This window comes from Cicer arietinum, chromosome 5 (genome assembly GCF_000331145.2).
Source record: "Cicer arietinum cultivar CDC Frontier isolate Library 1 chromosome 5, Cicar.CDCFrontier_v2.0, whole genome shotgun sequence".
NCBI classification, from domain to species: domain Eukaryota; kingdom Viridiplantae; phylum Streptophyta; class Magnoliopsida; order Fabales; family Fabaceae; genus Cicer; species Cicer arietinum.
In genome coordinates, this window is record NC_021164.2 from 65,230,298 (window position 1) to 65,246,226 (window position 15,929).

Sequence of the window (15,929 nt, forward strand, 5' to 3'; positions counted from 1 at the left end):
AATTGAAAGTAAAATCTTACAAAAAATTTATTTTTAAATAAAAAGTAAATTAAAAATTAAATTATCGATTTAGAGTATCCAAGTTTGATTTGAAATATGCTATAAAAGATTCCTAATAGAATTCAGTTGTCTCCAAACTAAATTTCATATTATCAAAATAATTCTTTCGAAAATTAGAGAGACAAGACCAAACTCTATTTTTTTATTCAACTTTTAAAATTTAAAATACCAATACCATAATATAAAAACTAAGTAAGAATTAAATATAATTTAATTAAGATAAAACTAAATTCTATCAATAATCTATTTTAAAATCATTTTTTGTGATTTTGTTTTCTTTTCAACTCTCTAAACAAAACACAACTCATTAGTATTTGTATAACTTCCAACTTAATCAGAAGTTATGGATTCAATTCATCTCTGGAACAACAGCAATATTAAATCTCTCTTGAGGGAGAGTTTTGCTTCAATGTGGTCTTTAGCCAGTTCGAGTAATTAATTAGGAGAAGGAGAAAATAGTTAGTATTAGGGATCAAACTCTGAACCTCCTTCGTGAAACTTCTTCCAGAGATTAGTCTTTGAAATTGTGAGCATAGGATATTCAGTCCCAAAAAAAAATTACAAAAAAACAGGGAGAAAAACAATTTCAATGATTATAAAAGAACCATTTTATAGTTCTTCCAGAACGCTAAAAATATAAAGGACAATCCTGTCTTCATGCATCATATGATCTACTTAGACCTTAGTAGCTTTCTTCATGCATCGTGTGGTTTTCACTTTTCATGCACAGCCAACTTAGTTGTAGAGTAGAAAGACATGCACAGCCAATGAAAACGGTATATCCCAAATCCTACATTTTAAAATGAGGATGTTTGGTTTTTTTTACATTACAATGTATAAACAAAAGGAGCACTGTGCACAATATTTCACTACTACCTATAAGCTCTGATTCATGATTCTAGAGAGTAAAAATAGCTGAAGCTGAGTGGAATGTTAAAGCACATAACTAAACAAAACAGGACAAACACGCAATAAACTCAAGACTGGGAAGCAAAAGAGATGATCAATCAATTATTGATCACATTTTCAAAAGTTACAACAGTCACTGTCCTAAGTTAAAATGTTGCCTCAGAAACTTGAGGACCAAAGATGTCATTTATGTGCACACAAAATTGTGTGAAGTAGAAGGTCGAGGGAGATTTACATATAAGATGGATTGTTTTCTGTGATCATCTATTTGCAACATCATCATCATTGGGGTCTAACTCCCACCAAGAACCTCTGTCATCCTTGTAATCATCATCAATATCACCACAAATATCTTTGATATCATCATCTTCAGATGTTTCAGTAACTATATCATCCAAGTTGACTTTCTTTTTATCCACGTCTGGGTTGTATGTCCACTCCAACCTTTTCAATATATCACGATCTTTCCAGTTTTCCACAACTGTTACAGCCTCCTTCTTAGCCTTCCCCATCAAAATTTCCTCCCAAGAAAAAGAAGTATCGGCAGTCCTTTTCAACACTCCATCACTACTAGCATCCCTGATAACAACCGACTTGAGACATCGCAGCTTTGCTTCCTTTATCACATCAACAAAATCATAATCATCTGACACAAGGACACGCACTCAATCCTCCTATGATCCATCATATCCACCATATGATTTTGCAGCGCAATATCCGCAGCTTGTGGCCTATCCAAGACAGTTTGAACCCAAACCCCTGCCCTTTTCAGCTCATCAGCTAAACCATACCTAACTTTAGGAGTCAAAACAGCACTTGCAGCCTTCTTATACTTTTCCATTTTCATAGAATACTTCCCCACCAATTTCACCTTCCTACTCCCTCTAGATGACTCGATCCGGTTCATCCTTTTGAAGTGCTCACGCTTATGCAGTTGCTTGAAATGATTAACGAGCTTTTTATTCGTGTAAACTTTTCTCCCACAAACGCGACAAAGATAAGGCTCATTAGGTTTAATGACACCCTTATTCTCCAAACGGAACAACAGTTGCCGCTCTTTCCTCCTCTCACGAACAACTTTGGGGACATTGCTAAAGGTGTGGCTATTGGCATAATCCACCATATGGCGAACAACCCCAAACGAAGCTGCAGCTATTCTCAGCTTATTGACAACTTCATAAGGTGGCATGGAATTCGGTGGTTTATTATCCAAATCCCAGAAAAGCCCTACCCTACATAGCTTCTCATTTGGTGCCAAGTTTGGATTTTCATCCAAAGTCTTGCTACAACCCCCATAATGAGAATTTATGCATGCACTATATGTTTCTCGTTTTATGGCTTCTATCGTGGAGAAAATTCTACGAAATTTGGGGATTGAAACCATAACCAATAGGTTTTTATGTTCTTCTACATAAATCAAACAATCTCATAAGAAAAAAAAAACTAAATCCAATCAAGTTTCATATGTAGAATACCAATTTTTCTAAACAAGTAAAAGATTGGAAATTGGATTTGATTTAAAGGAATTGAACTACCAAACTTTTTCTATAAAGGCAGAATAGAGAACATTATTATCAACTGTAATTCACACTTTATGATAATCATTGTTTTAAAGCGTTGTAATAGAAGTACTTAAGAACAGGACTTGCTTATAGGGTGTGTTTTATTTTTACGTTTGGATTCACATAAGTAGAAAAACATTAGAGATAAGGGAGGGACCTCGCCTGCAACGGTGGTTCTGGAAAAAGGAGAGCGAGTGAAACGACGAGACTGCGGAGATGCAAGGATGGATAGAGCTTGAGGATGAAGAGTGAGTGAGAGAGAGAGAGAGAGAGAGAAATTTGGTACCGATCGAAAATGGCCAGAGATGGCTGTTGCGGTTAGCGCGCACGCCAAAGTAGAGTAAATTTTTTCTCTCGCAGTGGGAGAGAGCCGGTTACGGGCCACCCCTTCCGATGTTTTTCTTTTGCCGTTATTACCCAAACTGGCAAAATCTTTACACACACCCCACAATATTTTGAAAAAAAAAATTATTCTTATTTTATTTTATACTTAACTGCATATTTGACCTCTGTATTATTACTAATCCAATAAATTGACCATCCTATTTAAAAAATTGATAGTTTTGATATTTTTTTTATATTTTTGAACTAAAAATGATAATTTAACATATTTTAAATGATATGATATACAATTATATAATATAGAACTATCTAGATGCATTAATTATTTATATGTTATTAATTAAATTAAAAATGTATATAAAAAAAATCAAAGTTGAAAGCTAAGTTTTTACTATATTTTATTTTAATTTCATGGGCGTTAATCATTATATATAATTGTATCATATGTCATGTTATTTAAAGCATCACACATCATCATTTTTTAGTTAAAAAATCAGATGGAGGGACTTGTGTACTCAAATTGAAGATTTTGGGTTAAGGTGGTGCAAAGTAAAGATTTTGGTATTTATGAGATTCTTAACGTTAATGGTGATAAATCATATTCAAACTTTAGGATATACAACGTTTCAACTTGGGATATTTTGAAGGATAATTTGGATTGGAAACTTGATAATGAATTTGCATACCAACTTCTGGATTGATCAATAGGTGTCTTATATTGGGAGTTAAGTTAATCTAGCGTCTATGGAGGTTCCAACGGACGAGTTGTGCAAACATGTTAGAAGTTTTTGTGTAGGGTGATATTGGGTGGGATTTGGATAATATCTCTTGTTATGATTCTCCATTTGTTATCAATCATATTAGGGTTTTTTATGCCCCGAGTGATATAAATATTCTCGACTCTTTAATTTGGTGTGATGAGTTGGATGAAGCTTTCTCGTTTTTCTTGGCATGTGCTATTATGAGAGAAGTGGATAAGACGTCAACAAATGAACTTTGTCAGTTGATATGATGTTGACCAGGTCCAGAAAGATGTGTGTGTTGTAGAAGAGTTATTGTAATTGACTCCTCAAAATGATTGTGTTCATCGTTGTATGGCTCAAGTAAGTGTGTGTCTCATTTGTGTTTCTACTAATGAATCCTTATTTCGTGTATTCGACGATTGTTTGGGGAATACATATGTTTTGTGTAGGTAATTATATCTCATATACCCACACGATTTTAGATGATTATGGATGGTCTATTATGTTATTGACTACGTTACAATGTTTATGGATGGTTAAGAATAAAATGATATTCAACAACAATACTAGTGTGATGGTTGAGACATTGATATCAAAGATCAATTACTAAGAAAGGATCACTATCCATTTGTTTCTACTAAGTTTTTTGATATTGGTGGGAATAAACCATCATCTGTTGATTGTCTCATGATATTGATCGTTTAAAGTTCAATGGAATGGAGTCGTCACCAATTAGGATTTTCATGGCTGCTCGTGGAGGTGTACGTGATCACATTTGAAATTTCATCTCCTCTATGCAACATCTCTTGGTATGTGCGTCATTACTATAGCGAAATTATGGGTCATTTGTAAGTGGTTAAAGTTGGCATTTGAAATGAGTTTTAGAGTTATTAATATCAAGTTTGATTCAAAGATTGCAATGAACTTGATTCTTGAATTGTTTAACGTTAAAGACTCATGTTTTATGTTTTAGTTCGATATATTATTGGACTTTTGAATCAATCGAATTCTTACTCCTTATTATTGTTATCGTCAATCCTTATAATTTTTTTTAATCAAATAAATATTTTATTTGTTTTATCATCCAAATTTTATCCAAATTTTACCTATAGACAAACTGTACACTTTTTAAAATATAAAGAATAAGATCCTAGTTTAGAAAATGAGAAAGTTAAATTGCAAAAAAACTAAAAGCATATTAGTATGTTAAAATCTATCGACTTTAAGAATAATTTCTATTTGAAGTATTCAGTTTAATAATTAAATTATTCCAATTCAACCGTTCAATATATTTATATTATCTTCATGATCGCATACATAAGAAAAAATTATATATGCATAGTTTATATGATTTTACAATCAATATTTTATTTATATTCTAAGAATAATATCATAACTTAATTAATAAAATATATAAAATATATCGTATAAGTAATGGACGGATAATGAAATTGTCGTATAAATCTCTCTAATACTCTTAAATTAAACATACCGTTAATAAAAATGTTTGGTCTTTTCTTATCTTTACCCTTCCATTGGATAGTATTTGATGCTAGCTGTGGTGTGGTAGTTGCAGCTAGCGTTTATACATGCCCTCATGCATATACTCCAAACGTGGCAATATATGATGCGTTTGAATGCCACTCGTCAGTCTGCGACAAAATTACCAAATTAACGATCTGTTATCACCAAGCACCATTACCCGAGGTGATAACTCAATAATTCCCACGAAAAATTCCAAAAAAGACCCATATCTCCGTATACGCACACCATATACACATCAAATACGCGGCAATCCGCTGTTTGCTTTATTTTATTTGTCACTATATATACCATCATCATCATGCAACTTTAAACAAACATTCACCAAATTAATTAAGATGGCAGTTACTTTGACAATTGTTGTAACCACCTTGCTCTGCTTCCTCTCAACGGCGTCGTGCGGACGCGTTATAGTTGGGGCGAAAACAGAGATTTCTGATGCAAGGACAAACAGGGAGGTACAGGAGCTTGGGAAGTTCGCGGTGGAGGAGTATAATTACAAGCAAGGTTTAAACAACGGCGGCGGCGGAGAGGCGTTGAAGTTCGTTGAGGTTGTGGAGGCGCAGCAGCAAGTGGTGTCGGGGATGAAATACTATCTCAACATCTCAGCAACTGATCGGAGTGGGATTCATAGAATGTTCACCTCTGTTGTGGTGGTGAAGCCGTGGCTTCAGTACAAGAAGCTTCTCCATTTTGAGCCTCTATCCACCACCCACCAACTCCAACATACTAGTACTATGTAAAAAGTTTGGAGCTAAATGATGTATGCGGCTAATAACCACTCCACTCACACAATACCTATAGAGACTCATCTGATCGATCTAATGTGTTGCTGGTGTCAAGGAAAAATGATCAAGAGAATAAGTGAAGGGTTTAATCAATATAAATTATTAAGGTGTATAAATATAGTTGGATGGCATTAAGAAAAGTAGAGTTTTTAAGGTGGAGTGGACAAATAGGTTTTTTTTGGTGAAATTAAATCTATAAATAAATAATTGAGTTGTAACTAGTTTATACTTTCACTCTTATATTGCATTTGTGTCTTTAATTTAATTAAAATTAAATTATTTTTAAAATATTTTTGTATTTATATATTTTTTAAATTATATATATATATATATATATATATATATATCTTTTTTAAAAAAATGGAGTTAATAAATGCCTTAAAATAATATGTAACTTTGAGTTCAAATACCAATTATTTACCGCCGATCTTAAGGATTTCTTACGATAAATATAAGCAAATATGGAAAAACGTAATTTGCTTATATAAAAAATTTAAAATTCTTAGTTTTAATCAATCTGATTAGTTAAAATTAAATTATTATTAAAATTAAATTATTAGATCATTGAAATTTAAATTTATATGTTATAATTCATTTAATTAGTCAATATTAAACTGTCATATTATCAAAATTTTAATTTTTTAATCATAATTAGTATAATTAAGTTAGATTGAAGTGATAGATCATTGAAATTTAAATTTATAAATTATATTTAGTCTAATTAGTTAACATTGAAATATTGGATTATCAAATTTGTAATTCTCATTCATAGTAATTGATTTAATTAGGTTAGATTGAATTATTTGATCGTTGAAATTCAAATGTATAAGTATATTTAGTTTAATTAATTAAAATTTGACTGTTGGATCATAATAATTAAAATTTATAAGTAATTGTTTGTCCAATTAGTTATGATTGGATCATTTGATTATTGAAATTATAATTTCTGTCATATTTAATCTAATTAGTTAAAATTGAACTACTGATCGACAAAATTAAAATTTATTAATCATGTTGAGTCTAATTAATTAAAATTTGACTATTTGATTGTCAAATTTAGTATTTTTAAGTCACATTTAGCATAATTAGTGAACATTAAATTGTTGAATCGTCAAATGAGAATCTAACGAATCAATTTTACCTAATTTACATAAAGAAATTAAATTAATAACTACTACTACATCTTAAAGTTTATCTCTACTATTAACGTATTATTAATTACTACTATTATTAAAGAGATTAACTTTGAAACTCATTTGAATTAAATGTAAAAAAGTATAAAATAATGGGAAAATTTTAACCTCTACTTCCATATTTATAGTCATATTTTCACATTTTATATAAAATGTTGGGAAAATTTTTGGTACATGTTTGTATTTTAGAAGATTTGAAATTTGTGTTGTAATTCTTTTTTTTAAATTCTTTTAGAACCGAAATAATATAAAATAATTTCCATACAAAAAATATTTTTAGAAAATTTAAATTTTTTATTTTGAAAAACTTTTTTTAAATTGTCTGAACACATATTTGTCGTGAAAAAAACACACAACCATGCACAAAAAAAATATAAAATATAAGTTTTACTTTTTTAATTTTAAAAATAATTAAATCAGATTTTTATTCAAATGTGGGAGTAAGAGTATAAATATGGAGATATTAGGTAAAAAATTTAAATTGTGGGTATCCTAACATTTTTCTCTACTACTATTATTATTAAAGAGACTAACTTTGAAACTCATTCAAATTAAATGTGAAGAATTCACAAAGTTTGTAATTTGATAGATAAGTCTCTTACTATGAATTATGTTTTGACATACTAAAATATATTAATTTGCGAGGTCAAAATTATATACTATAAATATTTGTATCAACAAATACATCATCGCATTAAAAAATATATTGAGAATATCGTTATCATCGAGCAAAACTTGAAGACACCCTCAATGTCTATATATAGAGTGGTTTTTTTTATGCATTTTCATAAATTAAAATTAATGCATTCGCTTTCAACACAGTGAAAAATACAATTAAAAATATTTCTTTCAATGTGTGTGACCAAACAATTCTTCAACAGATTATCTCTCACACTTTGTATTTTTGATTTTTTTTTTAAATAAGATGATTTAGTTAATTATAGTGGAGGCAATAATTAATTTTGTAATGATAAAGATAAAATGATACTAACAAAAGTAAGAAACTTAAAATAAAAATAAATTTTGTGGAGGCATTATCATAACCTAAATTTCTCAGCCTTGGACTATATGCTTCGGATGATTAGAATCTTGATAGTTAGGTTATTATTAAGTGGGTTAAAAAAAAAATAATTATAATACATAGATAACTGAAATATTAGTTGTTGAATAATAATAAAAAAATATTCTCTATTGATAAATTATAATCGATCACATTTAATTTATACAGTAAAAATAAATTTAAATCTATTATCTTAATTATGTCTATATCTAATAAATTGAATGATTAAGGATATAGTGAATTTTTACTACTAATATTTCATAACAAAAAAATACTAGTTTGGTAGAGGCCGCTCCCTCCCGGAGGGGATCTAACGGTTTTTGGAGGCCGAAGTGTTGAAAACCCAAATAAGATTCAGATCCAATAAAAATTTAAAAAATAGAGTCAACTTACAAGTCCGAATAGAGTGCCCTCTCTAATAATTCAAAATCATTTTTCTCTCCAACGGCTACTTCAAACTCTATCTTTCTCTTCTTACCCCTCTCCCCTTCCTTTTCTTCTGTGTTTCTCTCTCTCTCTCTCTCTCTCTATCTCTCTCTGCAAGATGAAGCACTTCATGCTTCCAAGAAACGCAACCGCAAGAGACGCAGCAGAGTGTTCATCAAGCCCTAGTAGCTCCGTCAAACCAAAACCCTCTCGCAAACACAAATCCTCCAAAGAAAATGATCCACCTACAGATCCAAACCTCGTCGTCCCTTCTTCCCCTTCCCAAACCAAATTGAAGTCTCCCTTACCCCCTAGACCTCCCTCTTCCAACCCTCTCAAACGCAAGCTCGCCCTTGATACTCTCGCCGCCACCGATAATTCACTCCCTGCAACCTCCGATTCCGGCGTCAAGGTATCCCCATTTTTTAGGGTTTCTAATTTTGTATCTCTTAATCTCTTGTTCATGTTTCTAATTTTGTATCTTATTTTGTATAGGTTATTGTCAGGGTGAGGCCTATGTCCCAGGATAAGGACGATGGAGATCCTATAGTTCAGAAGATTTCCGGTGATTCGTTATCCATTAATGGCCACACTTTCACCTTTGATTCCGTCGCTGATGTTGATTCTACTCAGGTGTGGTTTCTATTTTTGCTGATTTGGAATTATTCATTTATTTTCAGTGTGTTTAATTAATGCATTTTATGATCTTGTTTTTTCAGCTTGATATTTTTGAGCATGTTGGGGTTCCTCTGGTTGAGAATTGTTTGGCTGGATTCAATAGTTCAGTCTTTGCTTATGGACAGGTTTCTTCTTTCTCACTGTTATAATTTACTTTCCTATTTTGCTGTTCTAGTGCTGTCCTGGTTGGATTTGATGCTATATATACAATTTTATTTTTTTGGAAATCGATAGACGGGCAGTGGGAAGACTTATACAATGTGGGGTCCTGCCAATTCTTTGGCGGAAGGAAATGTAGCAAAAGAGCAGCAAGGACTTACACCGCGTGTTTTCGAGCGACTTTTTGCCCGTATAAATGAAGTAAACATTCAATCTATTAATCATTAAATTAAATTAAATGAACGTGGTTTGCAGTGCTTTGTGATGTTTACTGTTGTATTTGATCCACAGGAGCAAACTAAGCATTCTGACCAACAGCTCAGTTATCAGTGTCAGTGCTCTTTTCTTGAGGTTGGTTGATTGACTTTGAATTATTTCTTTCAAATTTCCCGACCTTTGTCATTTTATTCCACATAAACACAATTTGTTTTTTTTCTCCAGATATACAACGAGCAAATCACAGATCTGTTGGATCCGAATCAAAGGAACCTTCAGGTAAAATCTAACACTTTATTTTTTCTCATGTTTCACTGCTTTATACTTGAACTGATTTTTGTCCTTTTATTTCCAGATTAGAGAAGATGTGAAATCAGGTGTCTATGTTGAAAGTCTTACAGAGGAGCAAGTGTCCACCATGAAGGACGTCACTCAACTTTTAATGAAGGTGTGATTCATTATTTATCGCATATCTTCTCAGGCATTGTATTAATACAAATATTATCACTATATTTTGTGACATAAGTTCATAACTTTGAGCATTGTCTGCTGAACTAGTCTTAGCCTGCTATTCTGTAGCATGTCTATTTTAAATACTCTGAAACCCTAGTAGCTCAGTGGTAAGAATTCACGATGCTTATTGATTACCAGAAAGTTAATGGTTTCGTGTTATGCAGATACAATTATATGAATCCAATTGGTTTAAAATTAAATTGTCACTGTGTGAGTCAATCCTTCCCTTGCTTTACTATAGTTCACCATTCATTGTGCAGGGACTATCAAACAGGAGAATAGGTGCAACCAGTATAAATTCTGAGAGTTCCCGATCACATACTGTTTTTACCTGTGTTGTCGAGTCTCGATGCAAGGTGATAACTCTTTCCTTATGGCATGCAGATTATGTCAATTTATTTATATAATTTTCGTTACATCAGAAAATTCCTGATATCATATTACAAAGGAATTCTATTAAGAAATTCTGTTCCTTCCGAAATTTGTTTATCTCGGTAACTGATAGTGTTCTGTTATTGTTTTTGTCTTAACTATCTGGAAGGGGTCTTAAGGTAAATTCATGTTTGCAGAGTGTGGCAGATGGTGTGAGTAGATTTAAAACAAGTAGAATAAATCTTGTTGATCTGGCTGGGTCAGAACGACAAAAATCAACGGGTGCTGCCGGAGAGCGTTTGAAAGAAGCTGGCAACATTAATAGATCACTCTCACAGCTTGGGTATGTTTTAGTTGCATACATGTGTATTATATTCAGATTTCAGAGTATATCGCTTAAAGATAATTACAAAAAATGATTTGGTTCTTTGAATTCTTACCATAGATTTATAGGGAAAAAGATAGCTGAATTAAGCTTTAGCCAGAAACAGAGAAAAAGTGGGAATTGCAAACATGTTTTTTTGAATAACAGAATTTCATTAACTACCACGAGAGACGAGACCCAGAAATAAGCTAAACAACATGCCTTCCTGTAGCAGGAGCTAGAATAAATGTTAATAAAGACAGTTCAAAGCTGGTTGTAACAGTTTCTTAATTTCTTTTTCAGTTTGAAACTAAATAAAATACTATTTTTATTTTTTAAGAGGAAAATATGAAAAATGATCGAAGATGTGTGTGATTTTTGGAATTAATGATTTCTGTTGGATCCAGTTCTTATTGAGGTTAAATTGGAATGTAGGAATTTGATAAACATTCTTGCGGAAGTCTCTCAAACAGGAAAGCAACGGCACATACCATACAGAGATTCAAGGCTGACATTTTTGTTGCAGGAGTCTCTTGGAGGAAATGCTAAATTAGCAATGGTCTGTGCTATTTCACCGGCTCAAAGGTAGTATCTAAACCACGGTCCTTTGAAATGTTTTCCCTAGTAATCCTTTTGTATTACAATTTCCTTACATGACTTGGTGTTGCAGTTGTCGGAGTGAAACATTCAGTACACTGAGGTTTGCACAGCGTGCTAAAGCCATCAAGAACAAAGCAGTTGTTAATGAAGTTATGGAGGATAATGTAATCCACTTGCGACAAGTGATACGACAACTAAGGGTATATTTCTCTTCCACCATTCTCAGCCATGTTTTGTTTTAGCCTTTCCATGAAAATTGAAATTAATTTTGAATAATTCAACAGGATGAACTGCATCGAATTAAAGCAGATGGTTATAATCCAACGGATCCAAGTGGGGGTCATTCAGCAGCTTGGGTTCGAAAAAGCTTGAACATATTACAGTCTAGCCTTAATAGACCCCCACCATTATCACGTGTAGATGAAGATGGTGATGAGGAGATGGAGATTGACGAGGAAGAATTTGAAGACCATGATGAAGTTTTCTGCAATGCCAATGTCAATTGTAATATTGTATCAGAAAATGACAACAAAATGAACACTGATGATCAAGATTTGGCTCAACCCAATGAGGAGAAAAATAATCCTAGTATCTCTGGCAGTAAACTTCTGAATGAAGAATCACCCTGTGCCTTGGTACGAAGCAGTCTCTCTTGTCCTGCGGGTAAATCGGACATCGGAGATTTCACTGGTTTTGCAGCCCTAGATGCGTCCAGCTGTTCTCTCAATGCCACGGTGACTTGTGCCTCACCTGGTAGCCTTAGCATTGTTAAGTGCGATTTATCCCCAATCCTGAAATCCCCAACTCCTAGTGTTTCTCCTAGAATAAGCACTAGCAGGAAAAGTCTTAGGACATCATCGGGGATGTCTCCTTCTGAGAATGATCTTCAAGTTGCAAGTGAATTGGGCATAAAAACTGGCAATCTGAAAAGCTCATCTACTGCTTTTTCTAGTCAGACCAGTCCAAGTTTACTTACAAAAACAGAAAATTTAGCAGCAAGCATTCGCCACGGTCTTGAAATTATTGATAGTCATCGTAGCACAGCTTTGAGAAAGTCATCATACAGGTTTTCATTACGACCAAGAGAATCCAGACTAACTTTTCCGGTTGACAAAGTTGATGTGGGCATGCAGACCTTTCTTGATGATAATGTTGAAGAAGATTCAATTTTGTTCACATGTAGTAATTGTAAAAACAAAGCACAACTTGATATCAATGAGGCTGACAATAACTCAAACCTTCAGTTGGTACCTATTGTCAATGAGGCTGACAATAGCTCCAACCTTCAGTTGGTACCTGTTGATTGCTCTGGGTCTGTTGATAAGCCAAAGAAGCAAGTTCTCAAAGTAAGTGCCAGAATGCAGGTGCATTTTTCAGTATAACTTTTTCTTACTATTAATTACTACTATAATTCACTGTTCTTGTGTTATAGGCAGTAGAGAAGGTCTTGGCAGGATCGATAAGGAGAGAGATGGCACTGGAGGAGTATTGTGCAAAGCAGACTTCTGAGATAATGCAGCTTAATCGCTTGGTAGATTCCCTTTGTCTACCAACAACCATCTCACTGTTTTCTTTCTCTGTCATTGTGATTTTGTGACTGTTTGCCCATGCCATTTGTGTAGGTAAAACAATACAAGAATGAGAGGGAATACAATGCCATAATTGCACAGACAAGGGAAGAAAAAATTCTTCGACTCGAGAGCCTTATGGATGGTGTCTTACCCACCGAGGAGTTCATGGATGAAGAGCTGGCAGCCCTTACCCATGAGCACAAGGTAGAAATACGTTCTTTTAGGGTTTCCCATTTTTGTTTGATAGATGCTTATCAGATAATTTTTATCAACAGCTTTTAAAGGAGAAGTATGAGAATCATCACGAAGTTTTGAGGATGGAGATAGAGTTTAAAAGATTACGAGATGAACTAGAAGAGTATCAAAGTTTCTACAAATTAGGAGAGAGGGAAGTGTTGATGGAAGAGATACAAAGCTTAAGGAGCCAGCTTCAATTTTATATAGATTCTTCATCCACAGCCGCGAGGAAGCAGTATCCCTTACTGCAATTGACTGGTTCATCTGAACCCAGTTTGGCAGCAACAACTCTCACTGCCATTCCAGAGTCAATAGAGGAGAGGAATGAGAAAAATGAAATTCCAGCATCAATGAAGGACAGTGCTGAAATAAAACTGGAACAAGAAAGAATTAAATGGACTGAGGCAGAAAGCAGGTGGATTTCTCTCGCTGAAGAACTGAGAGCCGATCTTGAAGCTAACAGGTCGCTAGCTGAAAAGAGGAAGCAAGAATTAGATGCTGAGAGGGAGTGTACTAAGGAACTTCAGGAAGCCATGCACATGGCTATAGAAGGCCATGCACGAATTTTAGAACAGTATGCAGATTTGGAAGAGAACCACATCCTATTGCTTGCAAGGCATAGAAGAATCCAAGAAGGAATTGAGGATGTCAAGAAAGCAGCTTCCAGAGCTGGGGTAAGAGGTGCAGAGTCCAAGTTTATAAATGCCCTTGCTGCAGAAATCTCAGCATTAAAAGCAGAAAGAGAAAAAGAAAGGCGAATCTTAAGGGACGAAAATAGAGGGCTCAAGGCCCAACTGAAGGATACTGCAGAAGCAGTGCAAGCTGCAGGTGAACTGCTTTTCCGGCTTAAAGAAGCTGAAGAATCTGTCATTAATGCACAGGTTCGTAACAAATCAATTTTACTTCCATCTTGTGTTGTCAACCAAGTATGAATTCGTCAAAAAAAGAAATAAATATACGGCAAAGAAATGTTATGTTATGTTTAGTTGTTGTTAACTTGTTATTATGCTCCTTCCACCTTCACACTTTTTATTTTATCTACTTCTCTAGCATTGTTATTTTCTTCTAAGATATCTGTTTGTTTTTGTTGTATTTGAACATCTCGAGGGCTTATTATTTTGTTCCAAGTGATACATTATTGCTTGTAGTGGTGACTTTATCAAAGAGCTGGGTCATTTGAGCTTGTTTTACATGTCATTTTGCAGAAACGGGCTATGGATGCAGAGCAGGAAGCTGCAAAGGCCTACAAACAAATTGATAAGTTGAAGAAGAAACATGAGAAGGAGATTTTCTCACTTAATGAGCTCGTTGCGGAAGCACACCCGCAGAAGGAGTCAGTACCACCGATTTACGATGATGCTGTCATGCCCAATTATGACGATGAATCTAAAGATCCACTCCGTGTTAATGATCAGTTTGGGCCTTTTAATAATATTGCAGAAGATGGTGAGCTCGCAAAATTGGCAGAACCATCCTGGTTCTCTAGTTACGACAGATGCAATATCTAAATCACCATTCTTTGTGTTATTATGTATTTGTTTGTTCATATTGTATTCTTTCGTTCTTACTCTTTGTGAGAGCGTAGACGAGTCTCTTTCCATATGTATCTCTTTTACTGCACAAGACTAATCTGTATCGGCAGATTGTCGATTATAAAGTGGATGCAAGATCCTCAGGTGTGTAATGGCTATTGAACAGACATTGATGAACTGCGAGGAAGCATTCCATTTTGTGTTGCCCATTTTTCCTAATATTGTTGATTACATTCTGATCAACTATTATTAATAAATGTTTAGTATTCTTTTGGCACATGCATGTTTAAATGTACTAGTATAATGTGCGTGGCAATGTCTCTTAGTCAATAATTAAAGAAAATCAATAAAAAAAAATTAAACTATCATGTAATATATAATAAATTTAATTTGTTAGAATTCATAAACAACAAATAAAATTGAAATGGATAATAAGTAGTAGATAAGATAATAATTATTGATGTTTAAATCAACTAAAACAAACTTGACATAAAATGTTAATAACAATAACCACGACATTCTTTTTACTGTTATAGTATTTAGATGACAAAAGAGTTTTTTTAATAAGATATAAAGAAACGGCTTCGTGTGGTTTCACTCATAAATATATTGATTTAAACGGTTCATAAGTCTTTTTAATCATCATGTATAATATATAGTAATAATAATATGCATGAACTTTTTTAATTTTTTTTAATAAAAATATTTTTTAAATCTAGTGACTCTTTTTGAATCTTCACACATATATAAGATAAAATATCTTTATCATTTTGTTGGATTCTTAAAAATCATCTTTGGCTTGTAGTTATCGGAAATATCCCATATATGAGAATATGCTTATACTACTAATAAATATATAATGCAGCCACTAAGTCAGTGTTAATATATCACGTATGCCATCCAATCAAGAATATGTCAATACTTTCAATTGAGGACTTAAAATAGATTTAGTTCTTATGGCAGTAATATTAAAATACTATTATATTAATTAACTACGTAAATTTCCAGCCCAAATATTATTGTCTACAATGTTGAACGAATAATAAGGCCTTATTTCAAAAG

The 15,929-nt window shown here is 33.2% G+C and overlaps 2 protein-coding genes, 1 long non-coding RNA gene and 1 pseudogene across 3 annotated transcripts; 2 read left to right on the forward strand and 2 right to left on the reverse strand.

Moving 5' to 3' along the window:
* Nucleotides 1-435: 435 nt before the first annotated feature.
* Nucleotides 436-2,826, reverse strand: LOC140920218 (uncharacterized). The gene is made up of 2 exons (XR_012162924.1): nt 2,689-2,826; nt 436-850 (listed from the first exon to the last, which is right to left on the reverse strand). It is a non-coding gene; the product is annotated as an uncharacterized lncRNA (long non-coding RNA).
* LOC101498185 (uncharacterized) lies at nt 1,033-2,990 on the reverse strand (annotated as a pseudogene).
* A 2,472-nt stretch (nt 2,991-5,462) lies between these two features.
* LOC101498510 (cysteine proteinase inhibitor B) lies at nt 5,463-6,180 on the forward strand. Its single transcript, XM_004502207.4, has one exon. It carries the CDS (start codon nt 5,497-5,499, stop codon nt 5,899-5,901), a length of 405 nt encoding a protein of 134 aa, XP_004502264.1. The 5' UTR covers nt 5,463-5,496; the 3' UTR covers nt 5,902-6,180.
* Nucleotides 6,181-8,545: 2,365 nt separating this feature from the next.
* LOC101499392 (kinesin-like protein KIN-12B) lies at nt 8,546-15,144 on the forward strand. The gene is made up of 16 exons (XM_004502210.4): nt 8,546-9,037; nt 9,121-9,258; nt 9,345-9,428; nt 9,538-9,663; nt 9,754-9,813; nt 9,904-9,957; nt 10,034-10,126; nt 10,452-10,547; nt 10,761-10,906; nt 11,363-11,512; nt 11,598-11,727; nt 11,812-12,873; nt 12,960-13,058; nt 13,150-13,302; nt 13,374-14,216; nt 14,541-15,144. Exons 1-16 carry the CDS (start codon nt 8,744-8,746, stop codon nt 14,841-14,843), a joined length of 3,831 nt encoding a protein of 1,276 aa, XP_004502267.1. The 5' UTR covers nt 8,546-8,743; the 3' UTR covers nt 14,844-15,144.
* Nucleotides 15,145-15,929: the final 785 nt, after the last annotated feature.

Bases quoted from the DNA above. Each gene is read 5' to 3' on its own strand.
- LOC101498510 (XM_004502207.4), top strand. From the start codon at position 5,497: ATGGCAGTTACTTTGACAATTGTTGTAACCACCTTGCTCTGCTTCCTC.
- LOC101499392 (XM_004502210.4), top strand. From the start codon at position 8,744: ATGAAGCACTTCATGCTTCCAAGAAACGCAACCGCAAGAGACGCAGCA. The intron at 9,259-9,344 runs GTGTGGTTTCTA...TTGTTTTTTCAG, and splicing joins CTGATGTTGATTCTACTCAG to CTTGATATTTTTGAGCATGT. The intron at 9,958-10,033 runs GTAAAATCTAAC...TTTTATTTCCAG, and splicing joins CGAATCAAAGGAACCTTCAG to ATTAGAGAAGATGTGAAATC.